The 18628-nt window shown below is 44.1% G+C and overlaps 2 protein-coding genes across 8 annotated transcripts in view; both read right to left on the reverse strand.

Annotated features, from left to right (window-relative positions):
• LOC105688605 (AF4/FMR2 family member lilli) overlaps nt 1-13750 on the reverse strand; it is a 100567-nt gene extending 86817 nt beyond the window's left edge. For 2 of the 6 annotated variants that reach the window (XM_048657165.1, XM_048657163.1), the window contains exons 1-2: nt 13208-13746; nt 11376-12770 (exon numbers count right to left, since the gene is read on the reverse strand). In XM_048657165.1, the coding sequence (XP_048513122.1) occupies nt 11376-12676 (1301 nt within the window). In that variant the 5' untranslated portion in view covers nt 12677-12770; nt 13208-13746. Of the gene's footprint in view, nt 1-11375; nt 12771-12868; nt 13172-13207 lie in introns of those variants that run through there. The other 4 variants (XM_048657167.1, XM_048657164.1, XM_048657166.1 and 1 more) reach the window with 4 other exon arrangements.
• A 438-nt stretch (nt 13751-14188) lies between these two features.
• Nucleotides 14189-18134, reverse strand: LOC105688594 (dnaJ homolog subfamily A member 1). Of its 2 annotated transcripts, none has more exons than XM_012405036.3 (5): nt 17941-18134; nt 17205-17358; nt 16650-16950; nt 16060-16399; nt 14189-15983 (listed from the first exon to the last, which is right to left on the reverse strand). In XM_012405036.3, exons 2-5 carry the CDS (start codon nt 17334-17336, stop codon nt 15554-15556), a joined length of 1203 nt encoding a protein of 400 aa, XP_012260459.2. In that variant the 5' UTR covers nt 17337-17358; nt 17941-18134; the 3' UTR covers nt 14189-15553. The 2 variants fall into 2 exon arrangements, with proteins under 2 accessions (XP_012260459.2, XP_012260458.2); XM_012405035.3 differs by having other exon boundaries at nt 17205-17421.
• Nucleotides 18135-18628: the final 494 nt, after the last annotated feature.

Here is an 18628-nt window from a genome sequence, read left to right on the forward strand (position 1 = left end):
ACGAACCCGGGACTTTGGGGAGTCGGTTGTACCTACACGGCGAAAAGGCACCGGATGAACAAAGCAACAACCAAACAGCCACCAAGTTTCGTACGAGAGGGTTCATAAACCTGAGGATCCCGTGAACCCCAATACCCTTCAAGGATTATTTCAGAAATGGAGCATTCCACGTCGAACGGGTCACATTATCCGAAATATTTTTTGAAATTGACGAAAATTTTCCGACGCTTCGAGGGGACTCGGCAACCAGTCTCCGACCACTATTAACTCCAATATTTACAATTCCCAAAAGCTACGATTTATGATTAGGGTCATTGTTTGACATTTTATTTTATTTTTTATTTTTTTTTTATTTTATTGCTGGAAGTACCCCACTTGATTAATTATGTATGAATTTTTTTGCAATTATTCTTGCAATTCAAGTATAAAATCAGAAACTGACATGCTCTTTATTTGACTTAAAATTGAAGTTGAGTCGGGGAGCCCGAGCTTTGCTGGAGTCAGGTAGCCAGCAGGGTAGCGCGTTGTTGTGAGACGTCACCTTCGAGGCTGTGCAGAGGTTACGCCCCACAACAAACCGCGCGCCCGTGGCTACCTGACTCCAGATAAGCTCGGGCTGGATACCCCGTACTCGTAGACCGAGAAATTTTAGAATATTTCGACCCATGCATGGATTGCTACGAATCAAAGTGGGTCCACAACTAAATCCAATCGATATGTCTTAATTTTTCTGCTCCCAACAGCGAATAATTGATGATTACTCGATCGATTTTTGAGCAAAAAATAAGTCATTGTTTTGATTGAGTGTAATATGCTTTTCTTGCGTATTTTGACCTCAGGAATCCGAATCTGAAAGAAAAATTGATCTATCTCTAAAATTGACCGAGTTATCGCCAATTTTCAGCTTTTTGGGGTCAAAAATAAAAAATTGATTTTTTACTCTATTTTAATGTAATTTGAGCTCAGGAATCCGAATCCGAAAGAGAAATTGATCTATCTTCAAAAATGACCGAGTTATCCTCATTTTTTCGCATTTTTTAGCACAAATTTGAGGATTTCTCGAAGGGAAAAAATCGTAGCTCAATTTTGACATCGGATTCGTGTTTCTGAGGTCAAAATACATAAGAAAAGTGCCATACGATCAATTTTAAAAAATAAAAATTTTTGGCCAAAATTTGAGATTTTTCCAAGGGGTACCCCTTACGATTTTTTCAAATTTTGGACAAAAATTTTTATTTTTTAAAATTGATCGTATGGCACTTTTCTTATGTATTTTGACCTCAGGAACACGAATCCGTTGTCCAAATTGACCTACGATTTTTTCCCTTGGAGATATCCTCAAATTTGTACCAAAAAATGCGAACAAATGAGGATAACTCGGTCATTTTTAAAGATGGATCAATTTTTCTTCCGGATTTGGATTCCTGAGCTCAAATTACATTGAGATAGATTAAAAAGTCAATTTTTTATTTTTGACCCCAAAAAGCTGAAAATTGGCGATAACTCGGTGAATTTTAGAGATGGATCAATTTTTCTTTCAGATTCGGATTCCTGAGGTCAAAATCCGTAAGAAAAGCATATTAGACCCAATTAAAACAATGATTTATTTTTTGCTCAAAAATCGAATTCTTTTTTGCTTTTCCAAGAGTAATCTCACATATAATCAGCTCAGGAATCCAAATCTGAAAGCCAAAATCATCTACTCGTGCAATCGATCACATAATCATCAATTATTCGCTGTTGGGAGCAGAAAAATTATAAGACATAACGATCGGTTCTAGTCGTAGACCCACTTTGATTCATCGCAATTCCTGCATGGGTCGAGATATTCGAATTTCTCGGTCTACGAAAACGGGGTATCCAGCCCGAGCTTATCTGGAGTTAGGTAGCCACGGCCGCGCGGTTTGTTGTGGGGCGTAACCTCTGCACAGCCCCCAAGGTGACGTCTCACAACAAAGCGCTACGCTGCTGGCTACCTGACTCTAGCAAAGTTCGGGCTCCCTCGTAGGCCGGAAAAACGCCAAGCTTATAATCTTAAATTTGACTGAAAATTTGGGCCAGAATCCGACCTTCTTTTTATCCAGGGTTTTCTACGGTATTCTTGGATATTTTGATCTCAGAAACCCGAATTTCGAAGTCAAATTGATCTATCTATAAAATTTTTCGATCCAAAAAGTGAATAATTAAAGATATCTCGATGGGAAAAAATCGTAGCTCAATTTCATCGACGGATTCGTGTTCCTGGGGTCCAAATACATAAGAAAAGTGTCACATGATCAATTTAAAGAATACTTAATTCGGGGTCAAACACCAACATTTTTTCTAATTTCCGTTTAGAGTGTATTCTTGAGTATGCCGAACTCAGGAACCAAATTGTATATGTGAAAGCCAAATTGACCTATCTATCAGAAAATGAACCAAAATAAAAACTCTATTAAAATTCGTCGATACAGCGTGAGACCGCGGACCGCAAGTAAAAGTATGAGCTACACATGCCCAAGTAACGTAGATAGCCGACCAAAGCCGCCCTAGTTTCAATAATTTCCTGTTGGAATTACGTCGATATTTATCAAGGCACGTGGTTAACGGAGGTAGCGCGCATACACAACGTCATGTACGAACGTCAGTCCGATAAGAGCGCACGTACTCACGTATAAAACATTCTTCCATCGATGCAACTTTGCCATCGACCATTTCAATTTAGGTATGATTAAATTTCATACATATTTATGCATCATAGAGATGTGGTGGCCAACAACAGGGAATACCGATTCTCTTCGTTTCGACGTCCCGACCTCGCGTGTTACGTTAACGTCGTATCGAAAAGCAATAAAATGAAAGAGCGTATATTTTGTCATCGTCGCTCCGAGGCAACGGCGCGAGGAACGATATGGATGAACAACGCGGCGGATTAAAATTCAAAGTGTCGCGCGTTACGATAACGTAATATGATAAATTGTTATCACCGAGTCGGTGGACAGGTGTGCGGGTAGGTATGGAAGAAAGTAGGGCGTATCGGACCGCCGTATGAATCGGAGCACCGGATGAATCGCGAAGCACTCTACGGAAAGTACACATCGTTGGCCCCGTACGCCGACGTACCCTCCTTTTCCCTCGGGTGGCCCGATGCGCGCGGTACATCGATCCAACCGATTTCTCGTTCCGATTCCGATTTACGTAAAAAGTGCCGCCTATCCGCTACTCCGCTATTCGCCCCCATGCCTCGCGCTCGTTTCACCGACGCACTACCACCTGTATCCGTGTACGTTGAATAAATCTACGTCGGGAGTGGGAGTGTGCAACGATAGACACGTGCGGTGTGAGTCGCACGTTCGCATACACGCACCCGGTGGTTCTGCGAGTGGGCGATTAGCATGGACGTATACACGGGGTCTGGGTCGCATACGCGAAGGATATACGTAAAGCGGCGCCTTGTACCTCGTCGAGGACGTCGCAGGAACGCCACGTGGGTCCCAAGTGGCACGCGTTTTTATAATAACGTAACCAAACCAGGATAGGGGGCGTATAAGGGGCTACCGCTACGAAGCCCCAAGGACGAGAATACGAGGAGTCGCGGGAGCAGGGCATAGCCTGCCTGGCGAGCAGGGACAAGGGTACTTGAGAATATTGACGTTTCGCCTATCCTTGGGGGGTAAAACCTCGCCTTTGCCGAGATGAAAGAAGAAGTAAAAAAAAAAAAACAACCTCGGTTCTTCTGTCCCAACGATCCTCAAAGAAATATACCGATGTACGGGAGCGTCTGAACTTCCCGGTTCCGCAGGAGACACCCTCGCCATTTCGAGGGATTAAAAAAATAAGACAAGGTGAAAAAAGGGAAAGGACGTGAGGAATAAAGAAGAAAAAGAAAAAAAACCATAAACGAAAAAAGGGAGTACAAGGAACGATCCGTGCTCATGCTGTGCGAACGCGCGCGGTGTACGACATATAGGGTGGTCCGTTTGCTCGGCGACCCGTTAAAAAATTCACCGACCTGCGACACGACGCATAATAACGCCGGGTTAAGTTTGAAACTTGTAAACGACGCGAGGGGTGCGAGATGTATACGTCGTACCTCTGCGGGGGCAGTTTTGCACAGTTATTCCAAGTTATTGAATAAGCAAACCCCGTACCGAGGAGGACCAGAGGTTACGGGATTCTCCGCAAATTCGCAGCCACGGAACATCCCTCTCTCTCCTTTCGCCTTTTCATTAGTCGTGTTTTCTACTGTTCTTTTTTTTTTTTTGTGTTTTTTTATTTTGCAAAGAGCGCCGTGCCCCACGGCAATTGACCCCCGTTCGTTTTCTTCGTTTCTCCCTGGTGTCGATTTTCAATGCGGTTATATTATATATCTGGCGCCACACCGCAAGGCCTATTTTATTTCACTCGACGACCGAAACCCGCCGACCTCTGTAGAGTAACAAACCTCTAAACCTCTCTTCAGACTCTTCGAAACGACGTTGTTGCGGGTACGACGTAATTTCTTATTCCATCTTATATCGCCCGCTCGCTACGCTAATGCCCGTCATTTGGTTTCAACCTCAGTAGTGAAAATCCTTTTCATTGACGTACAACTTCTGCGGGTACTCGATAATCTTCGACCATATCTCTTGTATATGCGCCATTATAACGTGAAATTTTACAGAGATATAGCAACATCCTGTTCTGTCTTTTGATATATATCTCGTATTCCGAAGCGGGGTTTCCGTCACTCGTAGCGGAATCGATTTCTCCCGAACGATACCTACAAGGGTATGGTCCCTTAACGTGGCAAAGCCGGATCAATCGCCGAGGATGCGATTGGATGGAATCAATCGGATGGGATCGCAAATGATGATTCTTTCAGTTTATCATCGAGACAATAATTTGTTACTCGCGCTTGGGAACGGGTATGTGGGTAAAGAGATACGGCTACAGGTATAGGCATAAGTGTAGCTGTTACACGCTCCGACAAACCAGAGAAACGTCAAAAATTTGCCAGGTGTACCTAAAATAGGTACAAGGTACGCGTAAAAGGGCGTCGACGACCGAACGAACGAAGCGATGTGGCCTGCGGCAAGACCCTTGAAATATAATAGATAAATATACGGTGATCCGGCAGATGCCACGCGCTGCAGCGACTATGACGCGCGCACGGTCTAGGCGGTACATACCTACTTTGTACATCGTACGTATACCTAATATATTCACGAGTAGAAAAGGAACGTTACCATCCTCGAGGAAAACTCGAATCCATGGCCAAGTACCTGCACGAGACCATATCGATGGATATTTATTGCATGCGCCGTAAATTTCATCGGCAAAGGTTCGCGAGTATTCGGACGGCTATACTCGATATTCACGAGGTATATGTATACATCTTTCTCAATATTACACTCGATACCCCGCATCGGTTGACACGGAGGGGTTTCCCTAGCGCTCCAATTGTAACTTATCTACCCGCATCCGTGATGTTACTAATATTCGGCTCACCGCAGCGCGCGCGGGAATGGAAAACACAAGTTTCAACGGCAGAGGATGGGATGGTAGGTATAGGTATGCGTGCGTATACGCGATCGTGCGTTACTCGACGACGGATCGAAACAATGAGCGCTACCGCAACCACCTCCCGATCAATCGATGAAAGTAGCCGAGCGAATGCGCCGATAGTTACCTTGTCTCGTTGCGGAAAAGTCGAAGGCGAAGAGAGCAAAGGGGTCGAAAAATCGGGACTACGGGTCGGCCGATGAACGCCATGGCCACCCCGTCAATGTCGCGATATTTTCGCGGACGAGACCGATATAGAATAATGGGTAATTCAGCTGTGCGAACGTCGAGTGTTAGTTCCACAATCGCGTCATATTATTACGAGCGATACGTGATGTTTGCGTTATGTCATCGTTAGATCGTAAATGTTTAGGCCCGATGCTATCGTCTCCGGTACAAACATTAGAATTAACGGCTAGATTGTAATAATGTACACGACGCTTGAATACGTATACAGAATATAGCATATACATCCGTAATACAATTAATCCGCAACGTATGATAATAAACGAATCATCGCGATAATCTCGACGCTGCAGGTATATCAACGCGAACGCGTTATTACACGGTAACGTGTGCGACGCGCTGCTCTTCTATTATTCCTAGACCACTCATCTCGTATACGACGTCCGCTCATTTCTGTACCGGTAACAAACGATTATACATTGCACAGCTATGACGAATATTGTGAAGGATAATTCAGTTTTCTCTCCGTTCCATCGAACGACCTCTGCGCTAATTCCTGAATGAAGGCTAATTACACGCCAAATAATTAACAAAGCGAATCTTATACGAGGTTTATTATCGGTCCTAGCATGTACGCGTTAATCGAGTTTTACGAGTCGCGCCGAAAAGCCATACTCTTTTCTTGTTTCCCAGTTCAATCCTTGTCCCGATAAGAATGATTTCCCTGCAGTACCCGGTGTCGAAGAGTAGTTCGAATCGGTTCACCTCATGCCCCGTTAGATGATGAATCTGGATAGCCCGTATTATAAAAACAACAGCGGTTTGACGGTCTACGCTTCGAATCGCGGTACACAGCACCGGAGACTGTTGTACATCCTCCTTTTTTTACTCCGGACAACCGGAGCCCTGTGGCTCACCCGTTATAACTTATTACACACCGCTTCGAAAAACAAGGCGCACGACGTAATGATAATTACGCTAACTAATTACTCCCGGTTTGTTAGCGTGTTCGTGACGAATTCGCGACGACGTTCGAACTACCTAGAAGCGGCTGACACTGCGTCGCTTAAAGTTGCGAAGCCAGATGGGCAGAATCGAAACTGGAATATAACAGATTCTGTTGCTAATTTGTTACCAAAGAAAGAATTTGTTGCTCGTATGTCCTGGCACTTGAAAAATTTTTGCAGCTAAAATAAAGCGACTTCGAAACATTGTCGCGTTATTGACGCGACTGAAGGATGCCGCTACTAGACGTTTTCAATTTCTTGCTGCCGAAGTCTTCTACTGGCCGAATTTCAGCAGCAACGAATCCTCGCCAAATCATCCGTTGTGAAAATGTGAAAAACTACGTAAATCGTGAAAAAAATAGGGCCCTCAGAGCATTCGTTATCACGGCCAGAGACAGATTAGTCTGAATTGAGTTCCTCGGTTACCCGGGGCTTGCAGATTGTACTGAAATTGCGAGTCACAGGGGTAATTCCACCGATCTGGGGGCGAAATGCCTCAGCGTCGACTCCGGGCGCGAGGACCAAGTCCGAATACGTTCCAGAGTCGGAAAACGCTTCCCAGGTAAAGTTGGACGCACCCCATTCGCTATTTCTGGTTCCCCCGCACCCTGACGATAGGGTCACCCTGCTAGAGCGTTTAGCGACCTTTTCTCAGACCTTCCCGAGGCGAACATTGCGGTAACTATCGGTACCCAGCTCGTGAGCCCCTGCTGCTAGATTGTCTCTGGCCACACACGAACTTTTTTCCATCATTGGGCGCACCGAGAATCTACTTTCGTCTATCGGAGGGAAATTTTTTTTCAACGCAACGCTCCGACGTATCAGACATCGGAAGTCCGGAAGGATCGAGAAGTGAAACCGGAAGAAGATCGAACAAGATCGACGTCGATACAATTTTAGTGGTTGGGGATCGAACACGGGAACGTAAGTTAGGAAACCGGTGATCTACCGTATGCGCCATCCGATGGCGTTGGGACGAGAACATGTATTTTTCCGTTTCGAATTATCCTCGGATTCGAACTGCAATTTGCCAAAACCGGTATATCAATTGCGCGGATAGACATATCTAACACGAACGGTTCCCGGATTCTGGCGTGTCACTTTTCATGCGATCGCAATTCCAAATCATTTATACCGATGAAACAGGCATTCGCAGATGATACCGATCTTTCGTACAATTTTTTTTCTCTCCTTTCTATCGAAATACACATTGCATTTTCGCTCAAATTTGTCAACAACTATAGCGTGTCAAATGCGTAGGCGTATACGGTGGAGTTGGCGTCGACGTCAACCTTCGCGCGTTCACCAGCAATCGCACGTAACGATGTGTGTACCCACATGTTCACGTAGTTTTTTTATTTTCTATACCAACGTACAGATTGTTATATTGTGTGTTGTGTGTATATAGATGAAGCAATCAGTTGGAAGCGTGGAGGAAAAAAAAAAAATATGAAATAAAACTTTTATCACAAATTAACGAGCGATTGCGAAATAACGCAGGCCTGTCCAGTCCCCTGCGACTTACCAACGATAAATATACAACGATCATCGAACCCTCCCATTTTTGTATTTTCAATTCCAAGACTTGTCCCGTTGGCGATTAAATTCTCGACATTATTCCCCAACTACCGATTCAAATGGTGGGCAAACTCCCCTTTTTCCTGGCTTCTCCGCCGCACCGTTCGGATAATCCAAGAAGCGAGCCATGAATCTTTTTCGACAAACGTATAGGACGTATTTCATGCAGAGTGAGTTTAGTCGGGATACCTGATGCGATTTTCAATAAGGGTACCTATACGTTGCGATCGAACATTTCACTGCATACGTATAATTATTGTGATAACGTAGCAAACACGCGACGTGATGTGCTCTACTACACTCGACTTCGCACGTACCGTTCTAATAGTATTTACGTGTGTAGGCGCAGTTTGCAACCGTGTCAAGTCTTTAGGTCTGCTGTTTATTTCGCGTGTCTGATGAATTATATTCAACTCAAGTTATTAAGCGAGAAACGAAACACTGGTAATTAATTATCATATTTGCGTAATCGCGACACAACCAGCTGCCCGTCGTCCTTACGTAATACGTAAAACATACACGTACTCTTCTCTCTATTTTTTTTCCTCTTGCTCCCTCGTACCACACGTCGGTTGATCGCTATATATACAATTTGATAAACTCGAGACAAAAATTTATGGCCTCATTTTGTTTGAATTTGTCCGCTTCGCCGCGAAATATGCAGCACCGATAGCGACCCCTCCAAGTTTCGATGAAACGAGGCAAGATGAAAAAGTTGCACAATCTTGGCGAAGTTGATATTGCAACGGTACGTCTGTCAAAATATTTACGTGCGGTAGTAAAAGAAAAAAAGAAAGGACAACACGTTGCCCGCAGAAGCATAGGGTTCCACGATCTCGTGGAGCATGAGCAATATTGTACGTCATTCGAAGGAGTCCTGTTTCCGAATAACCGTTGTAAATCAATGATCGGTCGAAAGGTGGTGAGATGCAGGAAAGGTCGAATGAGGCGGAAGACGAAGCATAACACAGAAGGAGAAACCGAGGAACATGAGCATAGGAACGGTGAAAGTTACCGCACGAATGCCCCGAGTTCCAGCCACGTCTTACAGTTCGCCTCAAGTACCGCCGCGGTATGTCGACCTTAAAATCGAGAACCTGGACCCGAGCGAGTTCTTCACCCGGCTATAACGACGAGCTACGCGTGTGTCTGCATCGTTCTCCGCAGACTCTGGGAATTCACCCACACACCCGTTTACCTAGCTAAACTGAGATACGCTCGCCATAGGATTGTAATTTACAGAGGTCAACCGTTGATGAGACCTAGTCTTCCGCCTCTGTGCACTTGGCATCGCAGTTTGCGAGTTTCAAATTACCGAACGTTGCTCTAGCGTCGTTCGTGAATGTTGCAGAAGAAAAGTCCCCCTGAAAAAACAAGTTTCCTGGCCGTGATCTGCATTTCTTGAGAAAAATTTCCGCCCATCATTCGGAATTATCCTGATCTTCACGAATGTTCTACCATTTGCAGAGATGTTCCGGGGAAATAGAGAATTTGTGGCAACGTGAGAAAATGATTTTCCGGTGGTTCGGAGGCTCGTTTTGCCTCCATCAGCTACACCGGCACAAGCAGGAGCAAAAGCATTCTTTGCGAGATCCTCTCAGTCTCGTTCCTCCCCCGCAGCTCCTTTTCTAGATATCCCGAGTGCGACGACCGCTCCGAGCTCTGCTCTGTAAAGGATGGCTCGCAGCGACGAGGAGGGATCCCCGATCGTTTGACTGCGGGTCTTTAAATCCTGTAGCCTTTTAAAAGCGTGACTTCTTCGCGCAGGCGAATGAAGTGAACCCCACGAAGGGAGAGTGGGGTTGACGCGATTTATTCCAAATACACGATGCGTGTTATTTCGGCGTCGTCTGATTTTTTATTCATTCCATTTCTGGTCTTGTTTTACCGATTGCGAGTTATTTCCCCCTTTCCCCTCCTAATCAAATCGTCACCGTGAATTGTACGGAAATAAACTGGATAACACCTCGACGCTTTGGTCAATGATATACGACGGATATGATCTTCGAATCCGGCTTTTGTCAAGAATGAATATCCAACAAACCTTAGGGATATATGCGATACAAAAATGTGACTCAACTGTGGGTCGAGTACAGCTGCTATGGGATTCGTCGGATGAACATAATATGCCCGCGGTCAGGTATGCCGGGCAAAGGGCGAGGGTTGCGTGTCGAAGTAAGAATTGGGCCGAAGTTAGGTAACGAAAGGTAACTAATTGTGCCGAAACTGCAGCGGCGGATGCAGCACAACTAGGTATACACGTAGAGAGTTTTAGGGCACAAGAAGTCATAAATGAACAATGGGAATAGACGTAACGCGTCGACCGTGGGAGGATGAAAGGTTTCGAAAAGGTATGCCGTCAGAATGAGGAAAAGCTCGCAATGGGCACATACGGATAAAATTTGAATTCATCGCAAATAAAGAAAAATAACTACATTAGAATACTAAAAAAAAAAAAAAAATGACCGTAACAAAAATCGTAGGAATTTACGCGTTTGATGATGCAACTAATCGACATCATCCGCATAGAAAGATGAATCGTTGCACCGGAGTTGTCGATTCGAAGAACGACGTACGATATCCTCTCCAGATATTCTCATGGCGAAAATAATCGTGTAATTAAGGCAGTCAGCTGGAGGGATATAACCGAAAACCCGGAAATCCCAATTAAGGCTCCCCCAACAGCATCGCCTCGTCAAATCGGTTGTTTGCCCATGTCCGCGAAGCGACACAGTTTTCGAATAACTACCCATAACGAGTCTGCGATAAAACGAAACGCCGTACTACTGCCGCCGTAAGTACATACTATATTCTACCTATGCATAATTACTAATATATAATCACAGCCCGACTCAATCGACGATTATCAGGCACCAAACGTCGTTTCGACACTGCTGGTGTTCAATAAATATCATCGCAGATCGAATTTCGAACCGAATAATTGATTAATCTTCAAACAAACGGCTAGTAAAGCATTCGGGAAATTCGAGTGACATGAATTATGTGTATACGTTAGATAGCTGAGAAATGAATCACTTTTGCATACATGTAGGGTAATAGAACTCCAACACTTCGACTCACCTGATGTATATGATGACTCCGTTAGTGCATATCCTCTTCCACCCCTGAGGAACCGAAACAGATGATTGTTGCTGATGAGTACTGGCACTATTGTTCATATTTATTACAACATTATGCTGCACATTACTTTGCAACGAAGATCTCACAGCCTGCTGTGGACACGAATTCAATGTCGCTGATTCATGGAATTGTCCGTGGCTTTCAGGGCTGCTCAAACTGCTGTAAGTGGACTCTGCGGTATCAGATCTAACCGAATCGCAGCGTCCTATGCTCCCCGAGCTTCCCTGGTTGTCCAGACAAGACTCCAATGTCGGATTCACGTGGGGATTTAAATTTGAACATGAGTTCGAATTAGAATTAGAACTTGCCTCGCACTTCACTCCAATGACTCGATGATCATTTATTATAGAATTACTTGAATACACTTCTGTTGTGCACGTCCCCTCGGTCTGCTGAACAAATGTAATCTGTGTAGATTCGTTTACAATACTTGAGCGAGCCTCTCCAGAGGCTGAAACAATTCTACCGGTAGGTAAATAGCCATCCGGCAGCTGGGCCACGGGGTAAGCGGCCTTGCATGCCTCCCCACTGACCCTGTGGGGTGCCCTCATAGGAAAAGTTTTTCCTTGCTCATCCAAGACGCTCTGCACGAGAGGCTTTTCGATGCCACCTAGTTCTGGACTTGTCCTGGTATTATTGGTCTCAGGTAAAGTACCAGTTCCGTTCCCATTGTCCGACAGATGGTGACCATTGGTCAAAACTGCCTGCTCATAGATGGTCCCATTTACAGCTAAAATAGTTCTACTTCCGTTTTCTTCCACTCCTTCTATCAGGTAGGGCTGAGATCCAGAAATAGCTTCCCCATGCTGTTCGATAGAACCATTATCTCGAATGAAATTGTTTATTGCCTTGGGTACGTTTTTCCCCAGGTAAGTTTTAGCTGGGTAAACTTGACCCTGTGATTGAAACAAGGCGTTCTGATAGTCCCCTTGCTGCTGCTGCTGCTGCGATTGCGGCTGCGGCTGCGACAGTTGCTGTTGCGGTTGCTGTTGCTGTTGCTGCTGCTGCTGCTGCTGTTGCTGCTGCGGCTGCGGCTGCGGCTGAGGCTGCTGCTGCTGCTGCTGCTGATGGTGATATCCAACTGCGGCATTCTGGCCTACGGTAGTAGCGTAGGCGAAATTGTCCCCAGAAACATAGACTAAAACACTGTTTTGCTGTATATTTGTCGAAGATGAATGTTGATGATTGTTGCGATGGGAGGGAACAGGGTGAGACGGAATCTGCTCAGGCTTGCCGGCCATGGTCCAGGTCCAGCAGTGCAGGGGGCCGCGCCACCAACATTACTGGTATACACAGCGGACGCCTCCGACACTCCTCTAGTCCCTGCGGCATCCTCTAGCAACACAAAAATATAACTTGGTCAGTTTCCTCACTGCAGTCTTACGGTCAACAGTCAACACCCGCAAATGACTTGAAATTGTCGAAATAATTACCTGCTATATCAAGTAGTGAAAAGTGTTTCCTAATGAATAAAAATTCTATTTAATTTCAAGAGTGTGAAAATCTAGGATATCATGAGTATTGAATATGACAATTTCGATAAACGCGAGGTTCGAGGTTTAAAAATTGGTGTCAAACCATCAGTCGTCTCGCTAGAATTGTTCAAGGTCATAAAATAAAAAACTGACAGACAGCTCGAACCAATCAAGGTGAAATGTATAAGTTGCGTCGTACGGGAGCGGGGTCGAGACTACCGGGGGTAATTCGAGGGGAAAGTTTGTGCGACGATGTCACAGGACGGTGACGAGGTACGTGAAAAAATGCGTAGTAACCTGAATTGCGCATTTGATGCATAGGTACGAACTAGACAACGGCCAAATCCAGTTGACATCACACACGAAAATAATCCAATAGCGGCACTGGCACTCGATTAACCCTGGCCAGCAGGCGCACTCTGTCGCACTCTACTTACGATGAATGTAATGATAATAAATGTTGTTATGACATTGGTGTCACCACATTACGCGTTACGATGTTACACTGTCGAACACGGTTAAGTTAACCCCGTCCTCTCACCGAACCAACCGAACTATTAACTTCAACACCTGCGCGGGCCCGCACTACTGTTTCCACTAAACTTCACTTTAATCTCAAAATGAATCACTCAAATAATCATGCTGAACACTTACGCGCGACAATCTGGCATCGCAGACTCAGTACGCGCACGATTTTCACCCGAAAATCACTTTATTTCCTTGATACCAGTAAAAATTCCATCCCGCAGATGCTCTCCCTCCGCTGTATTTTCACGTAACTGATATTGGAAAAATATGGCTCCCTCTGCATACCCAGAAACCTTTGCGGCATCTCGAGTCTCGACAGCGGACCACGGCTTCCACGGATCCATGATGCATTTTACAAAAACAACACAAGCTCCGCGTCGACGCCCCTGCCATCTGACGACGGTCTACCTCTTTTCACGCAACTGCCCGACTCGTTGATCCCGTACCCCCTCCTTCTCCTCCATTCTGCCGCGATTCGATGACGATTCATGTTATTGTTCGACCCTAGCGTAGTAACAACGGGTAGTGTGGTACAGTGTAGTGTAGGTAGTCGTAACATTGGCTCGATGCATGGAGGAAGGTCCGAGTAGCACCCGTGCTGACAATGAGATCAGTACATCGGACGCAGCATCGCCGGTCGAAGGTACCCGTTCGGGGATTTTTTCCTTTCTTATTCATGAGTCCTTTATTATGATCTGATAGGAGGGATCATTCGAAATGTATCAAAACGACATAATTCACACAAGGATATTTAATTTTTCATCAATTTATTCAGGGTATTCCAGCGTAGAAATTTTGCTCGATTTTTCTCCAAGAGCCTAGAGTCACGCTGCACTCTCTGCTATTGTGGATAATCACTCCCCGAGAAATAAAAATAATATGCTCACATTAATTGAATGAAGGGAAAATTGGTTTGATCATTGGAAAAAAAAGACAAATCCAACCCAACGTAAGATCTATTGGAAATTCAGGAATTTTAGAGTTCAGAGATCGGGCACGATTAAAATAATCATGTATACGTACAATAGATTATAAAATAATTCTAGAGACACATTCTTTGAACATTATTAGTTACGAATTCCCTTTCAATCCTATGGGTTCGAATATAATGGAATATCAATCAATTTGTCTAAGACTTGTTGATTTTTGTTATCATAAGATCATTACCTAATTCAAAACATGATCTTCACCAAAAACAATTATTATGACATTCATTATCTATAAAACTATAGCGAGAAGTTTAAGAAAATCAACCACAGGAAGATCCATGCATTGGTTCTTCTTTATAGCCACAAAAAAAGGAAATAAAATCAAATAAATTAGTAAAAAGTATCTCTGGTCGCGCTACAAATATGATCAACTGATTTCACTGTGGTGCTCTACACAAGCGTCAACCTACGGTAGAATATTTAGTTCAGATATTATTAATCAAACATCAAGAAGCAATATTGGGGCACTTTTGCTGACATTTTCATCAAATCCTCTAACAAGAAGTAACTTTAAGGAGTTTTGCAATGTGCACAAGTGCCAGAATACATCTATTGGATTCATTCAGCTCCACGTCCCCAATTTTCAAATCCGATGGTTTGTTCTATGCAGGCGCTTGAATCGTTCTGAACGTTACATCGAACTCTTCTGAATAATGTAACGCGTGAATTGTCAGGCCACTGATCGCAAACAAATGCTAAAGTATAAACTTGCGAGAGGGGATATGTCCCAAATGCGATACATCATTAGAGAAGTTTCGGCGGTCGAGACCAGTCTTTGTTGGCAACCGATTCCCAGAGACTTCAGTGCAGAGTTCGCATTCAAGCTAACGTGACATATCGCTCCGAACATTTTTCTAGCAAGTTGGTTAAGGTCACCGCTTATGAGTTAACAATAAATAAATTTTGGTAAATCAATCGTTTTCTTCAGCTGGTCTGATAAGTGAAACGTCTGGCCGCGTCACACCATCTTTACTAATAATCTGAACTACCGCGCACCGAGAGAAGTCGCCCTTTGTATCGCCGGATTTTACCTAGCGTTGTAATAAACGTCCATAGTAAATTGTAAATGAAAAAAATCAGAGAAAATGGAAATCGGTGTGGTTAAATGTCATTATTAATAGTCAGATTAGTGCGTGGCGCACTGTACGCGCGAAGGTCCCCCTTCGTCTTCCTCGTAAGCTTGACGTGTGTTTCGCCGTCTGGATTCTTGCTCAGGATCCAAGTCGGTCAACAAACATTCCTCAGCTCCGTCGGGTATCATGACCTCTTCTCTGGGAGGGAGACATTGTTCAAGGGTGGCTATAACTACGGGATCGATGGTTTTCGGGAAGTTAACGACGAATTGAATAATGAGGCGACCTCGTGTGAATGGATCCTTATAAACTGGCATCCCCTCGTTCAACACACACTTAATGTCTCCGTGTTTCGTTACTTCACCAGGGATACATGTCACCACTAAATCACGTTCATCCAGGGTACGGATTACCTTTTGGAACCCGCACAACGCCTCAACAAGCTCCAGCTGCATTCGCATGATGAGGTCATTGCCTGATCGTCTGAAATCGTAATCGTAGCAGATAAATACTTCCAGCTGATTGGCTCTGGACTTGGGTATGAAAAAAGTCAACTTACTTGAATACTTCGTGTTCCTTCTCATCGAGGAGAATTACAATGTCACCGGGTTCCAGCTCTGGTTCTTGATCACCTTCTCCGGTGAATGTAATTTTCTGCCCATCTACCATACCCTTGTCAACATGTACCTCCAGTATTTTTCTATCACGCACAGTCTTCCGTCCATTGCAGTGTTTGCAGCGATCACGAGGGTTAATGCGTTCACCTTGACCCTTGCAGTCAGAGCACATGGACTGTAACTGCTGGATCATGCCTGGTGCGAGCTGCTGAATTTGAATCTGCAGACCTGTACCTGAGCAGGTAGGGCATTGCTCGACCGATCCCTTCTTGCCACCAATTCCTAGAAGACATCAGATGTGTCATGCAAACCAGGTCAATATACTCTTCCAAAGGTGGGATTAGAAACCCGTATAATTTTACTTCAAATTGTTCTGTTAATTCTATTGTGTAACCAGTTTTTCAGTAGTAACTTCCGCGATATTATGTAGAGTTAATATTCAGGGCCTGTGATGTTTTCGTATCCGAATATTGAACAACTGGTGCGTCATAAAAATCGAAATAGGATAACGCGGGTCTGAACAGATTTATACCTTCGCACTTGTCGCAAATCACGTTTTTTTGCAGAGCAAGCTTGCGGACTGTGCCTTTGTAAAGTTCTTCCAGAGTTACGGATAGTTGATGAATGACATCTTGCCCTTTACGCTCCCGTCGTCGGGTACCTCTGCCCCCACCTAATCCGCCCCCAAAGAACATATCAAAGATATCCATCGGAGAGGAGAAGTTGCCGCTGCTCATTCCTCCTTCTTTCAAAGCTTGTTCTCCTCCCTGATCATAGATGCGCTTCTTTTCCGGATTCGACAAGACTTCATAGGCTTGTGATATTTGTTTAAACTGCAACAAGATAACAAGAAACTATAATGATTTCCAAAGTATCAAGGTGGTTCTTTTTATATAACTAATAATGCGATCTAATTTGAAAATCCTCTATTGAAGTTCAAAAACGAAAACCTCATCAACCAATAATGCTATAATGATTCATTGTCTATAAAAAAATATGATTGCTTTTAGATAATGGATGCAGAGATCACTACTCAATGAAAATTAGGTGAGAAGAAGAAGAAAAAAACGTCACATCCAATACTGACCCGTTCCCCTTCATTGGGATTTTTATCAGGATGATACTTCAGGGCCAATTTCCTGTAAGCTTTTTTCAGATCATCCTGAGTGCAGCCAGGTTTCACGCCAAGAACGTCGTAAAACGTTGTTTCCTTCACCATGTTTGCCAAAGATGGGCTGCCTCTATAGGTGAGAAGTGGTGAATCGTTTTGTTCCTATCGCTTTTTATGGTTACCGTAATAAGTGCTGGAAAGACAAGGATGCCGATATTCTAGAGCATTCTGACAAGTGGATTTACTTAGAAAAAATTTCGCTTTCCGCTCGACGAGTTCGTGATGTAATTGCGGAAACAAGTATAACTTGTGGCAACAAATGAAATGTTCATCGAGTAAGTCATTTATCCGTCGAAACCACGGCTCAGGCTAACAAGTAACAAAGTTTACTTCGTCCAAAAAATGTCAGTACGCCATGAGCATGCCATCAGCTGTGCAGCGGAGCCTTGCTGCAATTCGGGCCTCGTGTTGTAAAATGATTGTTCATTAAAGTAAATTTTATGGGATAGAGCATTCCATGGCACGAAAATTATCGAGGCTCGCGAGTAAGAATAACGAATACCATAGTCTGAATATTAAGAGCGATGTCTGATCTCGCATAGCAAGGGATTATTCTTTAGCAAAACTTGTATTGATTTCATGGCTGCTCGGAAGGACTTCTAGTTATAATTGTAATGATGAAGCAATTTGACAATGCTTCATGACAGCTTACCTATTACAGCGATAACACTATACGCTGCTCACTCACGATAAGGAGAATTAATACCAAGGAATGACAATAGAAAACTGCAGGACTGCTAAACTCGCGACAGTATATCACCGATATCCCCGTCGTCCTCGCACGTTCTCGAAACTTCTTGAAACAGCAATGGACGTCACACGGCCCTCCGAATGCTCAGTTATTGGCCAATGAGCAGCTGGGAGGAAGACGTGCGACAGGAGCGCTATATAAAAATGAACTTTAGCTGGTCGATAGTCGAGTCGTTTTTGAATCGCAGATCGTTCTCACCTATCGAACGACTCGAGAGGCGCGAATTCATTCAAAATTCATAAATGATGGACGCTATCGATTCGGCCTTGGATATCATGATTTTTCTAGTGTTTTTCATTTCTACCTATACCAGGTTCTTACGAAAAGTACGCTGGGACCCCAAGTGTGATAATTATAGCTACATACTTCCGGGAATTGTAGTTGCATTCACCTCCGAGTCGGTGGATCCGATACTCGTTCCATTTTGTAACTACACTCGTGATTCCGCACTTGGCGTTAGCCTAGGCCCAACTAGGACGATCAATAAATCAGAGGCAAAACTGGTTGATGAAATTTGTTTTTTCTCATAGAGAAATATTTTTCATCAACACTCGGCTGCTTATGATTGCTGTAATCGCTTGCAAAAAGA

Source organism: Athalia rosae, chromosome 6 (genome assembly GCF_917208135.1).
Source record: "Athalia rosae chromosome 6, iyAthRosa1.1, whole genome shotgun sequence".
Lineage (NCBI taxonomy): Eukaryota > Metazoa > Arthropoda > Insecta > Hymenoptera > Athaliidae > Athalia > Athalia rosae.